A 19,083-nucleotide genomic window follows, 5' to 3' on the forward strand; every position below is an offset into this window, starting at 1 on the left:
GGCAATTGCCCACAGGAGGGGGAGGTAAATGGTCAAGGCAGCAGGTTCCTTTCCTCTTACTTTAAAGTACAAGGCATACTGACCACCCTCGCCTCCTCACCCTGGATAAACTCTCTCCTTCTCAGAGGGAGAGCCCTCAGAAAACTGGGTTAGCAACCCCAGCTATTCAGGAAACAAGAAAGATAATCTAGAATAATGAACCACCACACTCTTAAAACAAAACACTTTATTTGATGCAGAAATTCTAAAAGTACAAAAACAACATTTTGCAAATGTCAGCTGTGATCTACTGTCACCTATTCAGTTATGTACAAATCGAAAAAGACATTGTTTTCAATGTAAAATAATGCTACAGTCTGTCAGTGCTCACTATTCCACCAGACCCCACAAGGGACAAACTTAAAGATGAAACAAAGACAATGGCAATAACCACCATGTTCCACAGGTTTTCTCCCAAGAATGTGCTAACAGGGAGCTTCTGTAGTAGGAAAGGAAAAAAACTAACCCTGAAAACACAAGTTACCTACTCTCTAAGTGAACACATTTGATTTTTACAAGTTTTTTCTGTTCACACTCACTTTTTTTTTTCAAGACAAAAAAAAAAAAAAAAAACACCCTTTAAAAAAAATAACCGATAATTACACATTAGTATAATCCAATGGTAATTTTTTTGTCGAATGAATAGAGCAGTCAGCTTTGTCTACATCACTTACAAACAAAAGATTGCTTCTTTGCATCTGAAGTTTTATGTGGCATAAACAGTCATAATGGTTTGCTTTTGTTACGTCTTCTGGGTGTGAAAACACAGTGCTTGGTCAATTCAGAGCCATGGCTGCAACCTTTTAGAACATAAAAGGCCCCGTGGGGAGTCTGTGGTCCCAGCTGAATTCTGGAAAGGAACCAAAGAGCAGGAGAGAAGACACTAACCAAAATTCCCAAGAGGTCTTCATTCAACCTCTGCAATTTAGCCTTTAGCAACTGCTGTCTATCTCACCAGTGGTCAAACTGAAGTCTGAACCATTTAATAATATTGTGAGTCATAAAGGTAATGTCTAGAGATATAAAAATAAAATCCAAAATTGGGAGGGAGTAGTAGCTGCCACTCAGAAGGTAAGAGCTGGTCTTAAAGAGTACCTTGAAGAAATTCAGGAATTACATTAAACACATTAAGAATGTGCACCAAATGTTTAAGCACGGGGGGAGGGGGGCACATACGATTAAGAGTACTGCCACCAAGAAAAAAACAAAAACAATGACAACAAAAATGGCAATCAAACAATCCCCAAATGAATATAGGTGATACATCATTTTATAAAGTGCCATTAAATTTTTAAGTAGTAAGAGAAGCTGGGCACAGAAGAATTTCCTTGTAATCCCCATCCTGAGCTTGGCCTTCACAAAGCACCAATGTGAATAAGGCACCTCATTCTATTTGGGCAGTTAAACTGAGTGTGAAGCTAAGAAACAGAATAGCAGGGAAAATTACTAAGTCCTTGGAAAATAAGAGCTATGAAAAATGGCTTAAGTAGGTGGGATTATTTATCATTGAAATAAAAACTCCAGGGGAATGACTTCACTTGGTTTTCAAACACAGGGAAGGTGACCAGCTGTTCTTTTTCCACTGCACGCTGAACAAAAGAAGGCTGGTTTGAATTTCTATAGGGAAGACATACAAAGAACTATCTGATCAGCAGAATAGGTTACAGAATCTCCTTTGCTGAAAATCCAGAATCCCATCCACAGCCATATGTCTGAAATAATTCAGGCGCAGCCTTGTCTGTCATCAGGGGGAGCATGCTAGATAACCCAAACTTTCACCAACCCCCAAAACTCTGAAATTGGAATCAGAGCTATTGGCTTACAGTCAGACTTCCTTTTGTTTATTTTCACCCTGAGCCTGGAAAGGAGGAGATATAGCAAGGATGACCCAATACTCCATGAGGACTCCTAACTACTATCTCAATACCAAAAAAAAAGCTTTTCTTGGTATATAATTTCACACCTCCAAACCAGAATCAATTCACAGGTCATGTAAAGCAGAAGACGATGCAAATACCTGGCTCTAGTACACACTGAATTCCTTGCCCTATTCCCCACAATGCCTGCTTTTCCTTATTTAGTCTTGGGCTTAGCTCAGAATTGTACATCATCTAAAAAACTTTTTAAACCAAGAGCTAAAATTACAAAAAAGGTCCTTCAGGTTGTACAGTTTAAGTGAAATTGTTTCAAATGTCTTATTTTTTAATTGGAAGAACATAAATCTGATTTTAATATTAACAACTGGCTTGCCTTTCTCTGAAAACACAAAATGTAAAGAAAGCAATCAAAACTTTTCAAGTACATTCACAATCATATCACATTTCTTTGGGGGAGCAATGAGGGAAAGCAGCACTCCAGCTACAGACTGCATTTAGCAAGAGCATTTTCTGGTGGTACCAGAAATCCGTAATTACCATGCATGCCTTTCATTTCAAATCTTATGAAGCAGAGACTGGTGACAAACTGGCAGCTAGTGGGCCAAATCAGGTCCACCCATGTGTTCTATTGGGTCTGAATAGAACATTTTAAAATGTTTTATAATTTAGTTGCCAATTCTAAACAAATCAGAATTTTTCATATAAAAACCCAAATTCTCAGCTTCTCTTGAAAGATGGGAAGATCAGGAAACACTTTGTGTCACAACTGGCTGGAGTACCTGCGGCCTGTAGGTAGGAGAGGAGCCCTTCAGTTTACCATGGTCCCCACCATACCCCATGTCTCCCCAACACTGAGAGGACATGTCACTGCCATTTATAATCACACCTTATTTATCATTACACCTGGCCTGCTACACTGGTGCCCCCTAAAGACATACCATCTACTAAATAAGAGTAGCAGTTTTCACCAACAAAATAGAAAAGTCTAATGACCTTCACATTGGCTTGTCCACTTCTCTCCAATAAAGACATGAAGAGTAATTCCTATCTCTAAGAGAGCCGAATTAGTGTTCGGGCAGTTGCATACTGCTATAGGGTTTTCTCTCTTTGGGGAGGAGGGTGTGATATTTCTTCTCCAAGAAAATAGCTGTTTTTTCTTCCCTTTTTTTTTTTTTTTTTAAAGAAAAGCTGCTCAACCCTTTGGGGGGGAGGACTCTGAAAAAAATCACATAAACCCACATTTTTAGAGATGGTTTTCCTGTTTGTTTACACTTAAGTCAGGAAACCTGAGACTAGAGGTTGGTTAAAAAAATAATAAAATAAAAAAACACATGTGGCTATGAAGACTAAACTTTGACAAACATACCTGAACTTAAATTACTATACATTGGATTCCAAAGATGTCTGTGTTGCTAAAGACATAATTTTGAACTTCTGATCTGGCACTATCTTCAGTTACTGTTTATGTGTCAATCAAAAACTGTCTCTTGACTTTATAGGCTGCCCATCTCATGTTTGTCTCAAAATATTTTTACCTGGCTGAGTCACTGACCTGGGCCTGGATCTGAATGACTTCTTTCTAGAGATCAGTGTGGTTCGAAGGCCCAGGACTTGGTCCTCTGGAGTACCTTATGCCGACAGTGTGGGTGGGCTGGTTTCTCCTAGGTGGTCCCTTGTACTTGACCTGGGCTTTCTGTCACCTCTCTGATCACTTACTCTCTTGGCAAAGATGACTGTGTCAGATGCTAAGTCCTTTCTGTAGGGTATTGTGAGTTAAGATAAAGAACCTATCTTCAACTGCCTGCAGGCTTCTTGGTAACCTGGAACCTTGGACTTATACTTGTCTTCCTGTTCAGCTGCCAGCTGCCTTTACCATCTAAATTAGCTCCACAAGCCATTGACTCTCAGGATCAAGGACTTCAGATCATCGCTATACTCTACTTGTTTCCCCAATGTCTAAAAGCCTGTGACTTACAGAACCTTTATCTCAATTCTGGCTTATCATTTCCACGGTCCAGAACAATGTGAGAGTCAAAAAACATGGAGCTCTGCTTAAAACAGATGTTTCGCCTTAATCTACAAGGCAATTATTCCCATTCCCAGGATGAGATGGGGGGAGGAAGAAGTGAAACTAATAAGGCAAAACAAGGAAGTTGGACTTCTCAACTTATTCTGAGTTGGACATTCCCAGTGTACAACAGTTTGATTTTGTTGATCACAAATATCTGTGTTTCAAAATAAGTGCCCAAACCTTAAATCCAACCTAAAACAGTACCTGATATTTGGACTAGCACCTTTTTTCCCTTCCATTTTCATAAGTGAGTTCACTTAGCAAGCTCTCTGCCCACATTAGGAATGCTCCCCTGGCCCCATCCTCCAAGCTGTCACTGGGGCCACTTTCTCATAGATGCCGCATTTCACAAGCAAAGCTGAATATCTACCCTAAAAGTGGCCCTTAGCAGTTCCTTTGGAGCATACACCACTTGGTCTCAATAGAAATCTCTCTCATAATGTTCTTATGTTGGCAAGTTGAACTGCCCAAGCTCCTTCACAGGCACGCAGAGAATGGGATGGCAGGACGGTCACATGTGGGCAGGAGCTCTGAGCTTGTCCTCTATTTCACGGTGACAACATGGAACGTCTCTTCTCCAACAACATGCCTGGTTTTATGGGGGAGGCAGTTCTGCTGCTCACTTGTCTCTCCCTCAGAGCAGCTGCAGGAAACTCGATGCCAGAGAACAATCACGTTCTTCTCCCAAGAAGCTGCCAGCTGCCTTTACAGAACAGGAAGTGTGGCATTTGCATCAAAAATATACACAAACCTTTTCTTTCCAGGAGCATGTAATCTTTCCCTTCCCCACCTGCCAAGCATGTGCTTGGAAAGAGAAGGCCTGCCCATCCCACCTCCCACCCCTCCTCGGGATGTTTCTCAGTGTCCCCTTTACTATCAGTCCTTTTTGCTGGTGTCAAAACATGGTCCCTGGTGTAAATGCTGAGAAAATAGGGTGCCAAATCCAACAGCATCTATGAAAAGGGTGCTCACACCCCGAAGGGCACAGGGAAGAGAAGGGAACTATTTTCCCTTTGGAAACAGAAATTCTATAGGGAAGTCATTCATAAAAACAGAACATTTTCTTTTTATAGAAAATTCTTTCCTTCTAAGCTCCAAATAGCTGTTTTCGGTAGGAAGGAGCACGAGAGATAAATCTTTCATTGGGTGAGTACAAAAGAAACACAAAGTGAAACATGAGTCACAGGCTGGGTTGTGGGGAGAATACTTTCAGATTCAAGAACTTAGTGATTTCAGGTCGCATATCTTCTTTAGACAATATTCGAAGAGCACATACATCTTTGGAACAGTTCCCTCCTTTTCACCTTCTTAAAAAGAGGCTTGTCATTAGTCAAAACCAGTTCAGCAGATTAACTGGCCGCCACCTCCACACACTGCTGTATTTCAGTGGATTCTGACCCCGAATATTCTGGACACAGCTTTTTAGACCAGAAGCCAAATGACACATGAACCTCAACTTCCAGTACTAGAGTCCAGTTGTGTATCAGTACCTCAAAAATAAAATTCCAGGCACCAGCATCTGAGATACAGCGCAGTTAAATGTAGCCCAGGAAAGCTGGGCAGGCAGATCGGGCCCTCGCGTGATGCTACTCAGACCCAGAGGTGGTCCTGGGAGCTGAGCTCTGGTGCCATTGCATGTTGACCAGCCCAACTCAGAATAGTCTAGACAGTCATCCTGGCCCTGCAGCCCCCACCTCAGCCAGCCACGCCACCCACAAATACATAAACACTCATTTTATAAAAGGTGATTATATATTCAGTCACCTTCTTGACCTTTTAAACAACCATGGCATCATAAATTCCACACCTAAAATGGGCAGGAGTATCATCTCTAATGACACGGGTTCCAGATAGACTGACACTTGATTTCTGTGGTTGTGAAGGTATTAAAAGTGCTTTTTCTACAAAGCATTTCAAATCAAAGTAGCCAACAATGAATAGGCAATGTTTGCAGAGATAAATTAAGTCTGAACGATCAGTGCAGGTATTTTCCTGTTTCTTTTTGTATGTTTCCTCTCTACCTCTCAGTATTGGCTCTAACCCAAGGTCTGACCTACCATGGCAAGCTGTTGTCAGATCTTATGGACATGCCTTTCCGAGCTCCATATGGTTTTAGAAAATTGGAGACTTTGCCAGGATATCTGTTAGAGGATAAGGGCAAGGAGAACAAGTACTGGCACGAATTTCACTCCAAACATCCTCAGCTCCAAGTGGGCTACGCAACCAGAGAGATGAGCTGGGGAACCAGAGAGGCGGCAGCTAAAGTGGCAATGCTTAGACTCTTCCGTTTTGTTACAAAGGGGCGACTGCGTGGAGTTCACCAGTGTAGCTGCAGCAACCAGGTTCTGCTTTATACACCCCAGAGGTGAGGAGCTTGGACGGAAGGGCAGGAGGGTCCTCCTCACCTAAGAAAAGAAGAGAGAGCAGAGACACAGGTCACTACACCTCACTAGACTGGGCACTCAGACCAGAACATGGCAGACCCTGGGTTTGGACTACAGGCTTTAGGCAAGTGAGGCAGGCATCCCAACCAGCTCAAGCTGCTAAGAGGTCCTAGTTCCCTTGTGGTGAATCAAGGATTTGCATGCCTGACTCCAGCTAGTCACAGGCACAGTAAGGATGACACGGCATCCTGCAGGGGCTCCCTGGGGAAATGGGGCCTCCCACGGGGCTCTACTTGGAGCCTGTGCTGAGCTGTGGGGAGAATACTGCATCCCTAAACCCAGGTTCAACAGATGTGGCTTTAAAGACATGGGGATAGTGAACAGTGCAAGTCCCAACGAAAATCCGGACGCTCATCTAACACTGTTGGGGACCACTGCATTTTGGTATTCGGATGTTTTTGGAGTTTAGGAAGGTGGCACAGTGCACATGTTGTAGATTACAAAACATGGAACTGAGCAGTTCACCGTAATTTAGCATCAGCTCACACATATGAACATCCCCATTACCTGGGAGCAACTGAAACTATCAATGCAGTTGTGTTACTTCCCATCAGGTGTCACTGCCAAACAGGTCTGCACCCAAACTAGGAAAGCACTTGCACGGATATCGGAATTAGGAGCAAACGCTGGGCCTGCATGGGAACGGACCCACGGGCACTTGGGGCCCCCGCCTTACCCAGGCCTGAGGAGGACGACACGCTCTCGGTCAGCGAGGACGTTTCTGTTTGGTCCGCCGAGAGCCCTTCCATGAGGGGCAGAGACAGCTCGGAGGAGGGCACGGAGGAGTCGTAGATGCCCGAGTCCCGCGGCATGCCCGAGGCGCCCACGGCCTTCCCGGCGCGCAGCAGGGGCTGCAGGGCCGGGGCGCCCGCGGCCTCCGCGGCCTCGTCGGGGCCCAGCTGCTGCCCCTCTGGTGACCCGGGGGCCGGTACCTCAGCCTTGAGGTCACTTTCGGGCCCCAGTTTGCCCATGACGTCATTCAGCACCAGGCCCGAGTCGAACTTCTCCAGCACTGGCTCCTGGCAGCGGAGCGGGGGAGGCTGCGAAGGCACAAACTGCTTCTCAAACCAGTCGGGCTCCTCGTCGATGTACTGGTGCATGTTGCAGATGGCCACGTACAGGGACCGGCCCGCCTTGCTCCGGAAGTAGTTCCTCCTGCTGACGTGTCCGAGCTCCGGGAGGCCGTGGTCTCGCGGGAGGCTAGGGTCTCGCGGGAAGCCGTGGTCTCGCGGGAAGCCGTGGTCTCGCGAGTGCAGGTGAGAGCAGAGCTGGGGCAGGTGGTCCATGAGCTTGTACTTGGTGCTCAGGTCCAGGACGCCAGGAACGTCTCCCTCGCAGGAATAGTCGAAGTAGACGGCGATGAACTTGCTGAGCGCCGCCGAGGAGCTCTGCTTGGCCTGGCGGAGCTTTTCGGCGATGGCGGCCACGGCCACCAGGAAGAGCTCCCCTTTCCCCGAGCCGCGGCCGCCTCCTTTGTGCTTGTAGTTCTTCTTGTCCACGAAGTACTTCATGCCTTTGGAACAGACCACGATGATGAACTGGGACTCGTGGATCTTCTGGAGGACCCATTCTCTCTGCCCTTCTCGGCAGAGGCTGAAGTCTTCCCATAGGTCCAGGGCCACCTGGAAAAACAGGACCCACACTCACTCATACAGCCTGGAGTGTCGCACAAGGATTGTTACAAAAGGGCACATCAGCCCTGGCTGGTTTAGCTCAGTGGATAGAGCGTCGGCCTGCGAACTGAAGGGTCCCGGGTTCGATTCCAGTCAAGGGCACATGCAGGGGTTACTGACTTGATCCCCAATGGAGGTGTGCAGGAGGCAGCCAATCAGTGGTTCTCTCTCATCATTACTGTTTCCATCTCTCTCTCCCTCTCCCTTTCTCTCTGAAATCAATATATATATATATTTTTTTATTTTTTATTTTTTTTAAAGGGCACATCATCTCTCCCTTAATCATTAGCAGCTCTAAGGTGACCTGGCCCCGAGGAACAGCTAACAGTCCATGGGTGACGGTCACACAGCAGACCCTCTGCATCATGCCCTCGGTTTAGCATAATGTGGGGTCATCACCACTCCTGTCCTACACGTGAAAAGACAGAAGCACAGAGCTTCTAGCAACCTGCCTAAGTCACACATCATGTGTGAGGCCCTCAAGGGACTTATCAAGTGTGATGCAGAACATTGAAAACGTAGGCCCTGGGGTTGGTCTACCTGATGAGCGAGGCTGCCTACATGGGGGGCAGGTCCCAGAGAGAAAGCTGGAAGGTGATGCAGGGACGTGGGTGAGGGACCCCAAAGTGGGTTGAGAAATGGGGCTCATGTCTGGATGTCAGTCACCCACAATGTTGGATGACTCATGTCCACAGAGTATGACTGACAAAGAGGACCTCCCCAGCCATCTCAAAGCCATGCTATTCACTAGTTGGTCAGTGGCTGGAGAGGAGGGTGAACTGCAGTAACATGGCCATAATGGTTAACTCATGAGTGACCAGCACTTCCCACCATGACTTCACAGTGGTCTACACAGGCACATCCATACATGGCCTTTAACCCCAAAGGGGGGTCTGGTAGGGAGATTGAGGATGGGAGAAGAAAACCAGGCCCCCTCAGAGGTCTTCACCTCCTCAGGCCATTTTCATCTGATTCTACTGAAATCATCTCTTGGCAAGTGTATCTTTCTCCTCCTTTCTTTTCTTCTTCTTTTTTTTTTTTTTTTTTTGGCTAATTCTCACCCAAGGATATTTTTCCACTGATTTTTTTTTTTAGAGAAAGGATGAAAGGGACAGGGAGAGACAGAGAGAGAGAAACATCAATGTAAGAGAGACACATCGATTGGTTGCCTCCCGCACGTGCACCAACCAGGGCCAGAGATTGATCTTACAAGCGAGGTACATACCCTTGACCGGACTGAACCCAGGACCCTTCAGTCTGCAGGTCAATGCTCTATCCACTGAGCCAAACCAACTAGGGCTTCTCTTCCTTTCTATAGCTCAGAAACTAATTCCCGATGGTTATGCCCAAACACAACAGCCCAGTCTGTTGAGGGGGGAGGGGATCTGAAATGACTTTGCCTTCTGCTCTACAGTGTTACCAAAGGGAAGAAACTCTCAACATCTATCTATCCACTTGCTGAAAATAATCCTGAATTGTCTTACACATGCCCTAATTCTTCCAACGTTATAAATTTTAAAGTCTAACAGATTATATACCAAGCATTTTGTAAAATGTTCCTATGTTTAATCCAGCAATTCCATTTCCAGGAATCTGTCTTTGAAAAATCATTAGAAATGAGGCAATATTGAAGTACTGAGATGTTTAACAATTTGGAATAACATGGATCACGTGGCTGTTTAAAACTGCAGTTTACATAAAGCTGCTAATTGTGTAAAAAGTTATTAAAATGAGACAGAGAAAATAACTCCAACCTATTCAAAATGCAAAACTGTGTGTATGACTTCATCTATGCAGAAAAAGACTGGAAGAAAATACACCAAATAGTAACCATCATTCCTCGTTTCTCCAAGTGGAGATTACAGGCCATTTTTTGTCATATTTTTCTAGTTTCCAAATTTTCTACAGTATTACACACAATTGTTTGCTGTTGCTTTTTAGCACATGTGCTAATCTGTCAACCTCTCTCCACCTTCCTGCATTGGGAAACCAGCCCAGCCTTGTAAATACGTTTTTTTGACACTAGGGGGCAGCCTCACCACATGGAGAGATTCTGAGAAACCCGCCAGCAGGCACAAATAACCCAACTACCGTAAATTATTGTACAATTCTTGCATTCGTAAGAAACGTGTCCATGAGAGCTTCGAACTTCGCTCTAAGATTAGCACTATATCATTATAGAATAGCTAGGAATGAATAGCTTAACTCAAAAGAACAGGTAAGAAACCAGAGCAGACCATTTGAGCACTTGATGCATTATTATTTTCCCTTCTTAGCAAAGCTCCCCCACATTGTCAGACCTGCTACTTTTCTTGCCCTGATCTCTTCGACCTTCCAGTGCTCTGTCGAGTGACCACCTCTCCCGACCCCCACTACATGCTCCCAGGGCAGCTGCCCTTTGGCCCCATACAACTTCCTGCCAGGTGGGTGCCACTCAAAGCTTCTGAGCAGGAGTGTGTCGGGGATAGAACTGAGCATGAGAAAACAGTTAGTGCTAGTGATGAGTAGAAGAGACTGGAAGAAGAGTGCGAGGCTGACCCCAATTTGGAAGCCAGGCACTGCTGGAGGGCAGGGACCACCTAAGGGGGCCTGGAGGCAGGGACAAGGTGGCCAGGAGAGGGTGCGGAGCATGTGCCCCATCCCACCCCCCTCCCCCCGCAAAGGTAAGAGACTTGAGATTCCTTACCTCGCAGCCACAGAAGTCCTGGAGGAAGTAGGCGAAACACTGGACAACGTTCATGTGATTCTGGCCATCTTGACTGGAATAGCAGAGGAAGACCTTGGGCCGCGGCCGCAGCCTCTCTCTGGGGAGTGCCGTGGTGTAGGTGGAGGACTCAGAACTCTCTTCATCTAAATGTGAATATATATTTTCTAAATTTGGAAAAGAAGATAAGATGGATAGCTATGAGCAACGCTTTGTCCTGTTCCCTGAGACTGGGGACCTAATGTCATCTTCAAGACACAAGAGGTGGCACTTCCACACAGAGTCCAGGAGCTATATGGCCTCCCAGATGCCCGCCGGGAGGGACTAAGCACTCGGGCCCTGCCCCTTGGCGGGGACACACCACCCACATACCTTGCTGCTTCTTGCGGCACATCACAGTGAAGAGTGTCGCGAATGCCGATATGACGACCAGCGGCACAGTAATGGCAACAGCTCGGATGGGCCCAGCCCACGGGGAGTGCACTGGGGAATTCCAGAGGGAAGGCTGTTAAACTCAAGCAGCGTAACAGCTTCAAAGAGAAACCGTGTTTTCTTTTCCAGTCTAAGCCACATAACAGGTTCTGGGGCCCCTTGACCACCTTCTCTAGTATTGGTTTGGTAATTTTAAAAAGGATTCATTTTGAAGAAACAGTTCAACAGTTAGTTTGCTAACTGTAAATACCTTTGAGTGAGAATTTTGCCTAAGGAAACCTCCCACCACCGCTTTTCTTCCGAGGACAATTGACTATTTATTTAGTTCCAGAAGACACACACCACACTGCCTTTGATCTTCCAGGCATCCACATTAGAGTGGAGGGAAGTCAGATTTGATGGAACAGCCCTTAAGAGAGAGGAGCTCAAGTTTTTGTTGTGTTTTGTTTTTGTAAAACCATTAGGTACAGAAATAACCTTGGTATACTATAGTCCAGAGCCAACGTTTCAAACAAAAAAGCCTTACCTGGCTTTAAAGCATAATGCACCACTTTTCTTGTTGTATTAGTGTCATCCACCAGCTGCAAAACAGAGGATGCTATATTATTATTTTAAGTGATAGCATCTCAACAGATTCCATGCTTTTGTCATCCGTGGGCAGTGCGGGGCGGAAGGAGAATGGGGTGAGGGAAGGGCTGCCCCTGCGATCATTCACCAGCAGAGGCAGACACTAATGGTCAGACACATCTCTGCTCTACCAAGTCCAAAGTCGTGGCTTCTTCATGAATCAAAGGGTTGTTTGTTCATTGCTGAAACCAGCTAGTGATTCCACGTTCTAACAATTTTCAACTGAAATGGCATCTTACCACGGATCTTACTGAATGCTTTAAGAGGGTGTGTCTGCTCAAAACCACACATTGCTACAGAGTAATGCAAGAACTAAGTGTTTCTACCAAAATGTTAAGACATGTTGGTTGTCTTTGAATAGGAAGGCTATGGACAATTTTTAATTTCTCTTTCTATTTTTCGTTTACTCCTGTTTTTGCAGTATGTTTGATACTGGCAAAGAAATTACAAGAAGAAAAGAAAAAATTCTTATCATTTACATGCTCTTTTAAGCAGAACTTAGAACTCATGTAAATTTATACAGGACAATGTCAGCAGAAACCTAGAAAAGTATAGGCAGATGTAATGGACATAGCTTTTGCTTTGCTGTTTCATTACTAAAACAAGACATTTTAGAAGCTAAAGTTTTAAAAATATACCTTTGTAAGGAAGAAGGAATACAGAAGTTTTAAATCATGGTTATGTGGACTATATGGTCACATAAAAATATTTATTTTGAGATATTTAATTAAAAAAATCAAAGATCAATTTCATATAAACTTTTTAAAAAGCATGTTAAGGACCATGTAAAAATATAATTGCACACCTTCAAGGGCTTGAAATTTAGTGTTCTAAACAGTTGGGATTTTAAATGAACTGGACTCATTCTGTAGAATTAATAATAGGGCTTTCTTGAGTTATACGTACCTCAATTATATAATCACCTGGAGATACATTTTGAAGGAGGCAGCTGGTTGTCTCTGTATTTTGCTCCTGTAAAGAAACAATACTTTTAAAACTTGCTTCTTGGATAAAGGTCATCAGGACCCCTCTGTTCCCTCCAGAACTGAAGATCTCATATAAACTTTTTATTTTTTTTCAGGAGCCGTCAATCAGACCAGAAAGCAACTGTGCTTATCTTCCACGTTATCTGAACTTCACTTTGATAAAAGGCCTGGGAGAGCCTGGGACCCCTGTCATACTGCACACTTGGCTGGTGGTACCCTCAGCAGGAATATTTTATTTGAAAACAAAGAAACTATGTAGTTAGAATACCCTTTACTTAATAAAAGGGTGGGGAGAGAAATTACCCGCCTGCGTTTGTGTTTATTTGCCATAATTTTAACTTGAGCAGAAGGTCAAAGGAGGTGACAGCCAGCAGGAAAGCAAAACTGCACACACACAGGAGCATGCCCACCCAGGAAGCCGCTGGGGTCTTCGCCCACCGCTAACCACCCCTCGGGGCTCCCAGGGGCGGCCCCGCAGCCCTGTGAACTCCCATGACACCTTTCCTACTCCCTCTGACCGCCTCCAGTGTAAGAGCTTGGTCGCTGAGTTTCTACTTCACCTTGGCCTCGGTGGAAAATCAGTAGCCACTGAAATGCTAGTGACATGGCTCCTACATGTACTTTTCCCACTTACAGCTGTGTGACCTCAGGGTCCCCATCTGTACAGTGGGGCTGACAGCCTGTTTCACAGGGTGGTAAGGCTTCCTTCCATGAGCATAAAGCTTGGTGGCTGCCACACAGTGAGCTCCTGATTAATGTTTGAAATATAGAAGAACAAACTAGAAATGCTTCATTACCTTGGGTCCTTGGTAATATCCTTACCGGGCTACATCACCACCGGGATAGCTGGGGTGTAGGTAATTGGGGAGTGAGGGATGACGGCAAAATGACACACCCAGTGATAATATTCTGGAATATCTACCCACTGCTGAGAGTCAACAACACCTAATGCTCATGCGGAACCATCCAAATTCCAGGGGCTCAGGGGTCACTTTAAAACACGGAGTGTTCCTTTATGTACACCTGGTGGCCCACCTGTTTACAGGTCTTTCGCTTGAAGGGTCCCTCATGCTTGAGTTTGTAATGAAGATAGAAGAAACGGAAGCCAAAGGTGTGTGGTGCGTGGTTGAAGGACACCTGCATATCCGAACCGTGCTGGGTGATATTCAGGTTCCGAGGCTTCCAGACTGGGAGGAGAAAAGACCCAAGTGAGCACCCCAAGGCCACCCGACACCACCGGGGTGGCACCACGTTGAGGCAAGAACAGCTCTACTTACAGGGCTTGCAGGCCAGGTTGTCCGGCTGTAACAACAGGTCACAGGCTGTTAACAGAGATACATATTTTTGGTTATCGAACAGTTTGACATTTTTCTTGCCCAACAATTCAATAAACATAAATATGTAGCACTGGGTGCAGCTGGGAGGAGTATGAAATACATCGATTCAACACTGATTTTCAGTGCCGTTCAGCTGTATCTTATGAAAACTTCAAAGTGTACAACCTAAAAATATTAATGCAGCTCACTTTATGACAACAGCACAAAGTCACCCAGATTTTAAAAGCTTGCCAAGCGTTACGTAGTGTCAAGGCCAGCAGCCAAGGGCTGCAGGAGTGTTCGTGCTACTGCCACAGGCCTGCTTTCGCTGTAAACAGAAATGCTGCTGGCTCTGGCCCCCTGTGGAGGTGTTTGGGCACAGGAGATCGAAGTGAGCCCGTTAACTGTCTCCGGCTATTTTAACCTTCACTAGCATGCTAATTTAAAATCCTTTTGATTGAGTCTAAAAGTGACATCAGGCGTTTACTAAGGAGTAGTAGCATCCATGCTGAAAACCAGGCACCGAAGCCAATACTATGAAACAATTTCAATGCAATAAAAACACAGTGAGAGAGGCCAAACAGCTAGTTCAATATGCCATGTTGCTAACCCAGGGAGAACCTTCTGGAAAAGGTCCATACAATTCCAAGAAAACCAAAGGCAGCCTCAAGGTCACTGTACTGAAATAGTGATAAACACTCTCCTGCCTCCACCTCAGACCGAAGAGACACACTGACTGATGCCAATGGGAAAAATTAATCTTAAATTATGCCAAGTCTGCCCAGCTGGTGTGACTCAGTGGTTGAGCATCAACTCATGCACCAGGTCACCGGTTTGATTCCCGATCTGGGCACATGCCCAGGTTGCGGGCTCGGATCCCCAGTGGGGGGCGTGAGGCGGCAGCTAGTCATTGCTTCTCTCTCATCAATGTTTCTATCTCTCTATCCCTCTCTCTTCCTCTCTGAAAGCAATAAAAATCGTACTTGCCCAGCCAGCATGGCTCAGTGGTTGAGCGTCAACCTATAAACCAGGAGGTTACGGTTCGATTCCCAGTCAGGGCACATGCCCGGGTTGTGGGCTCGATCCCCAGTGTGGGGCATGCAGGAGGCAGCCCATCAATGATTCTCTCATCATTGATGTTTCAATCTCTTTCTCCCTCTCCCTTCCTCTCTCTGAAATCAATAAAAATATATATTTTTTTAAAACCATACTTAAAAAATTACGCTAGGTTTGATTTAGGCAAGTTTTTCATGAACACATGCTTTGGATCCTCCCTCTGGTTGTTATGTATGAGGTATCAAGAGATATTGTTAGGTGCTAATGGTCTTTTCCCAATGGAATCTTATTTAATTAAGAAAATGAGCCTGGCGGGTGTGGCTCAGGGTTTGAGTGTCGACCTATGAATCAAGAGGTCGTGGTTTGATTCCCAGTAAGGGCACATGCCCGGGTTACGGCTTGATCTCCATCAATGATTCTCTCTCATCTTTGATGTTTCTCTCTCTCCCTCTCCTTTCCTCTCTGAAATCAATACAAAAAAAAGAATGTTTTTAAAAAAGAAAATGAGACCAATTATTATAAAAATAATTTTGCTGCATAGAAAACAAAAAAAGAAAGACGGACTAGAAGAAAATAGCCAGAGTAAGAGTTCCGCAAAGGGAACACTGATGAAGACTGGAGTTGAGAATAAAAGCACCACGGAGGAGTAAGATGGCAACCAGGTCACACAGGAGGGCATGTCGGATCATCTGACCCTGGAACGCCAGACAGAACGGCTGACAGGAAGGTAAGAGAGAACTGCTCCAGCCCTCAGGGTGCCTGGGCACCAAAGCAGCGGTTCAGGGAGAGGAAAGAGACACCGTGTGCAGAGCAGATGAAGAAGAGGCCAGGCAGCAAAGAAAACCAGCATGGTTAGGGCTGGAGAGCATGGATCTGAAGTCAGACTTCTGGGGTTCCAGCTCCAGAATGCCCTTTGACCTCTCTGTATGTGAGCCACATCTCATTACTGAGATGGTAAGATTAAATTCTTTGTAAGGTTGTCACAGGGTAAGCTGGGCTAATATTTGGAAAGCATTTAGAACAAGGCCTAGCACATAGGTGCTAAATAAATAAGTAGAAAGAATAAATAAATTTCCAGGAAGAGGTGATCTCGGGAACATTGCTTAATTTTCTTAATAACCCTGCAAACGACAGGGAATCACTCACCGAGGCCACCTCCTGATGACAAAAGATGAAATCATTTCATGCTTTACCCCAAAACCAACTTATACTTCTTATTCCTATTTTTTTAAATATATTTTATTGATTTCAAAGAGTAAGGGAAAGGGGAAAAGAGATAGAAACATCAATGATGGAGAGAATCATTGATTGGCTGCCTCCTGCATGCCCTGCACTGAGGATTGAGCCCACAACCTGGGCATGTGCCCTGACCAGGAATTGAACCCTGACCTCCTGGTTCATAGGTCAAGGCCACTGAGCCATGCCAGCTGGGCTTATTCCTATTTTTTTAATCAAATGGTTTTAATACATGACTAACAGCATCCTGGGCCAAACCTCAATTCTAAAGGTTGCTTTTCTGGATGTTTTTCTCTGCACCATGCTGGTTTCAGACCAGTATCTGGTGGGTTCTTAAACACAGATCTGTTGAAAATTAAAAGCAGAAGTGTCACCATGGGAACCAGGCAGAAAGAACAAACTCACCTCGAGTTCTGAAAAAGAAAGGGTGATAATTGCTTTCATTTTTAATGGAAGGAAAAGGAACAATCTTTACAAAGTAATCCGTCTCAAACTTCATATTCAGGAAAGGCTGAGATTCCATTCCCTAAAAGGGAACAAAAACACATGTGACGTCATGGAGAAATGACCCACCCTCCACCTACCCAAGAGAGCTCGGGCCTCCCGGACAGTCACCGGACACAGCTCCAGAGCTGGGGACGGGTCCCAGGGAAGGAGGAAGTCAGGGCTATATTTTCTGGATCCAATTTAGGTTTGGATCCCTTACTAAACATGAAGATCAACAAGGCCATCTGTTCTTTGGCAAGGAAGCCAGAGCTCTTTAACTCTGAACTTCGAAGATGGTGGGGAGGAGCCCACAGACACTCCCGGGACGGCTGTCCAGCGCGTAACCCGAGAGACGTGTTTACCAGCAGAGGTGCTGGAGGCTGCTCGGAGGCTGCGCGGGCAGTGTGCAGCAGGCTGGCGGTGTTGCCCGCCATTCTCGCCCACCTGGGCAGGTGGGGCGGACCCCACAGCCCCTCCTTCTCCGGTTTCACAGACTCTGAATAGCCCATTCAGACCCTGGAACAATGGTCTTCAGGAGCACATTCCCGCGTGCGACTCACAGTTCTTTTGAAGCTACTGTTGAGCTGCTTCGGGTCCTTTAGAATCAGTTGCTGGCACTGTCTTCCCTCTGACTTCAGCTCCTCCAGTATTACCCGAAATCCTTTTAGGAATTCGATGCCTGAGCAAAGCAGAATGCTTTTATTAAAGGTGGACCTAATTACTTTGGAACACACTTTCCTTCCTCCAAGATTACTGTCCTCTCCACCTGCACAGCAGTTGAAGGAATTCTTACTCTGGCCAGCACATCTGCGTTCACAGGAAGGAAAAACACATCCTCTGCATCCCTCTGGTACAGGCCAGGTGACCTTCTCTGCCACACCATCACTGTTAATTAACCTCTAACCCAGCCAGCCCTTTCACAAGTGCCCACTGCCTCTGTGACGGTAGGGTTCAAATGCTTCGACTCAAGTCACAATTGGTCATAAAAAGTCTGCAGTGGAATACATAATTTCTAGGTCATTAGCCAGGGTGTATTCAACTGATAAATCACGGGGCTGACTAGGGACTCTCCCCAAACTATGTTTCCACTTTAAACTTCAGTCCTGTATTTGCTGGCATGTTTCAATGAGCAACATACAAAATTCCCAACAAAGTGTGTGTCTGCACCCAAGGGGTTCCTAGGCCTGAGATTAAATAGATTGCGAGAATGCCAGTGTGATTTACAAAGCGGTTCTTGCTCTAATCTTGCCTGAAAGGCAGGCACCCAAGAGCTGCCCAGTGTGTGCTCTTCATACAGCACAGAGGCCCCAGACGCCCACAGCGCCGCTGAAAGGCGCCGGCCCAGCCTCCCGCCACCTGAGCTTCCCCCGCTACACGTCGGACTAGATGCTTTCAAAAGGATTAAGCTCTGATGTCCACAAGAGCCAGCACCGGGCTCTGTATCCCATGGAGACTGGAGGAGTCCGACGGCAGCTGGAGGTCCCCCCAGCCGGCCTCCATTGGCACGATATCGATTTCGCATTCTTTCTGCACACTAGACAAGGAGACGTTTTCAACCCTTCCCCTCCCAGGGCCAAAGTAATTACACAGGATGCAATTAACCAGGTGGGAAAATGATGGATGGCAAAGGCCAGGGAAATCTTTTTCTCTTTCCAATAGGTTCTCCAATCCTATAACTATTTGATTAAAAGCACATATTTTATGGTGGGCCGGGCAAAGGAACGACAAGTAGAGCTTCCTGTTTTAGGGAGTCTGCACATGGTGTGTGCAGGTAGTGACTCGGTTGTATTTCAAGTGCAAAGCTTCCTGCGGGGGTGACACCCAGCTGACCAACAGCCCGAGGTTCGAACATACTGACAAGGTCCGGCAACTATTCAGTAGATTTCACAGAACTCAACTTTTGTGACTCTTCCTCCCCAGAATTTTTAAAAATTTTTTTAAAATTTTTATTGATTTCAGGGAGGAAGAGGGAAAAGAGATAGAAACATCAATGATGAGAGAGAATCACTGATTGGCCGCCTCCTGCCTGCCCCACCCCCAACTGGGGATCGAGCCTGCAAGCCGAGCATGTGCCCTGACCAGGAATCAAACCTTGACCTCCAGGTTCATACGTTGACACTCAACCACTGAACCATG

At 45.7% G+C, this 19,083-nt stretch overlaps 1 protein-coding gene across 1 annotated transcript in view; it reads right to left on the reverse strand.

Moving 5' to 3' along the window:
• Positions 1 to 211: 211 nt before the first annotated feature.
• Positions 212 to 19,083, reverse strand: part of IL17RD (interleukin 17 receptor D) — a gene marked incomplete at its 5' end in the record, with an annotated part of 66,876 nt that continues 48,004 nt past the window's right edge. The window contains 10 exons of the mRNA XM_079795397.1: positions 212 to 6,392; positions 7,108 to 8,053; positions 10,791 to 10,975; positions 11,181 to 11,291; positions 11,767 to 11,821; positions 12,774 to 12,839; positions 13,889 to 14,040; positions 14,131 to 14,175; positions 16,867 to 16,987; positions 17,508 to 17,626. Coding sequence (XP_079651523.1) covers positions 6,280 to 6,392; positions 7,108 to 8,053; positions 10,791 to 10,975; positions 11,181 to 11,291; positions 11,767 to 11,821; positions 12,774 to 12,839; positions 13,889 to 14,040; positions 14,131 to 14,175; positions 16,867 to 16,987; positions 17,508 to 17,626 — 1,913 coding nt within the window. The 3' untranslated portion in view covers positions 212 to 6,279. The remainder of the gene's footprint in view (positions 6,393 to 7,107; positions 8,054 to 10,790; positions 10,976 to 11,180; positions 11,292 to 11,766; positions 11,822 to 12,773; positions 12,840 to 13,888; positions 14,041 to 14,130; positions 14,176 to 16,866; positions 16,988 to 17,507; positions 17,627 to 19,083) is intronic.

The sequence above is a fragment of the Cnephaeus nilssonii genome (genome assembly GCF_951640355.1).
Source record: "Cnephaeus nilssonii genome assembly, chromosome: 17".
In the NCBI taxonomy this organism is placed as follows: domain Eukaryota; kingdom Metazoa; phylum Chordata; class Mammalia; order Chiroptera; family Vespertilionidae; genus Cnephaeus; species Cnephaeus nilssonii.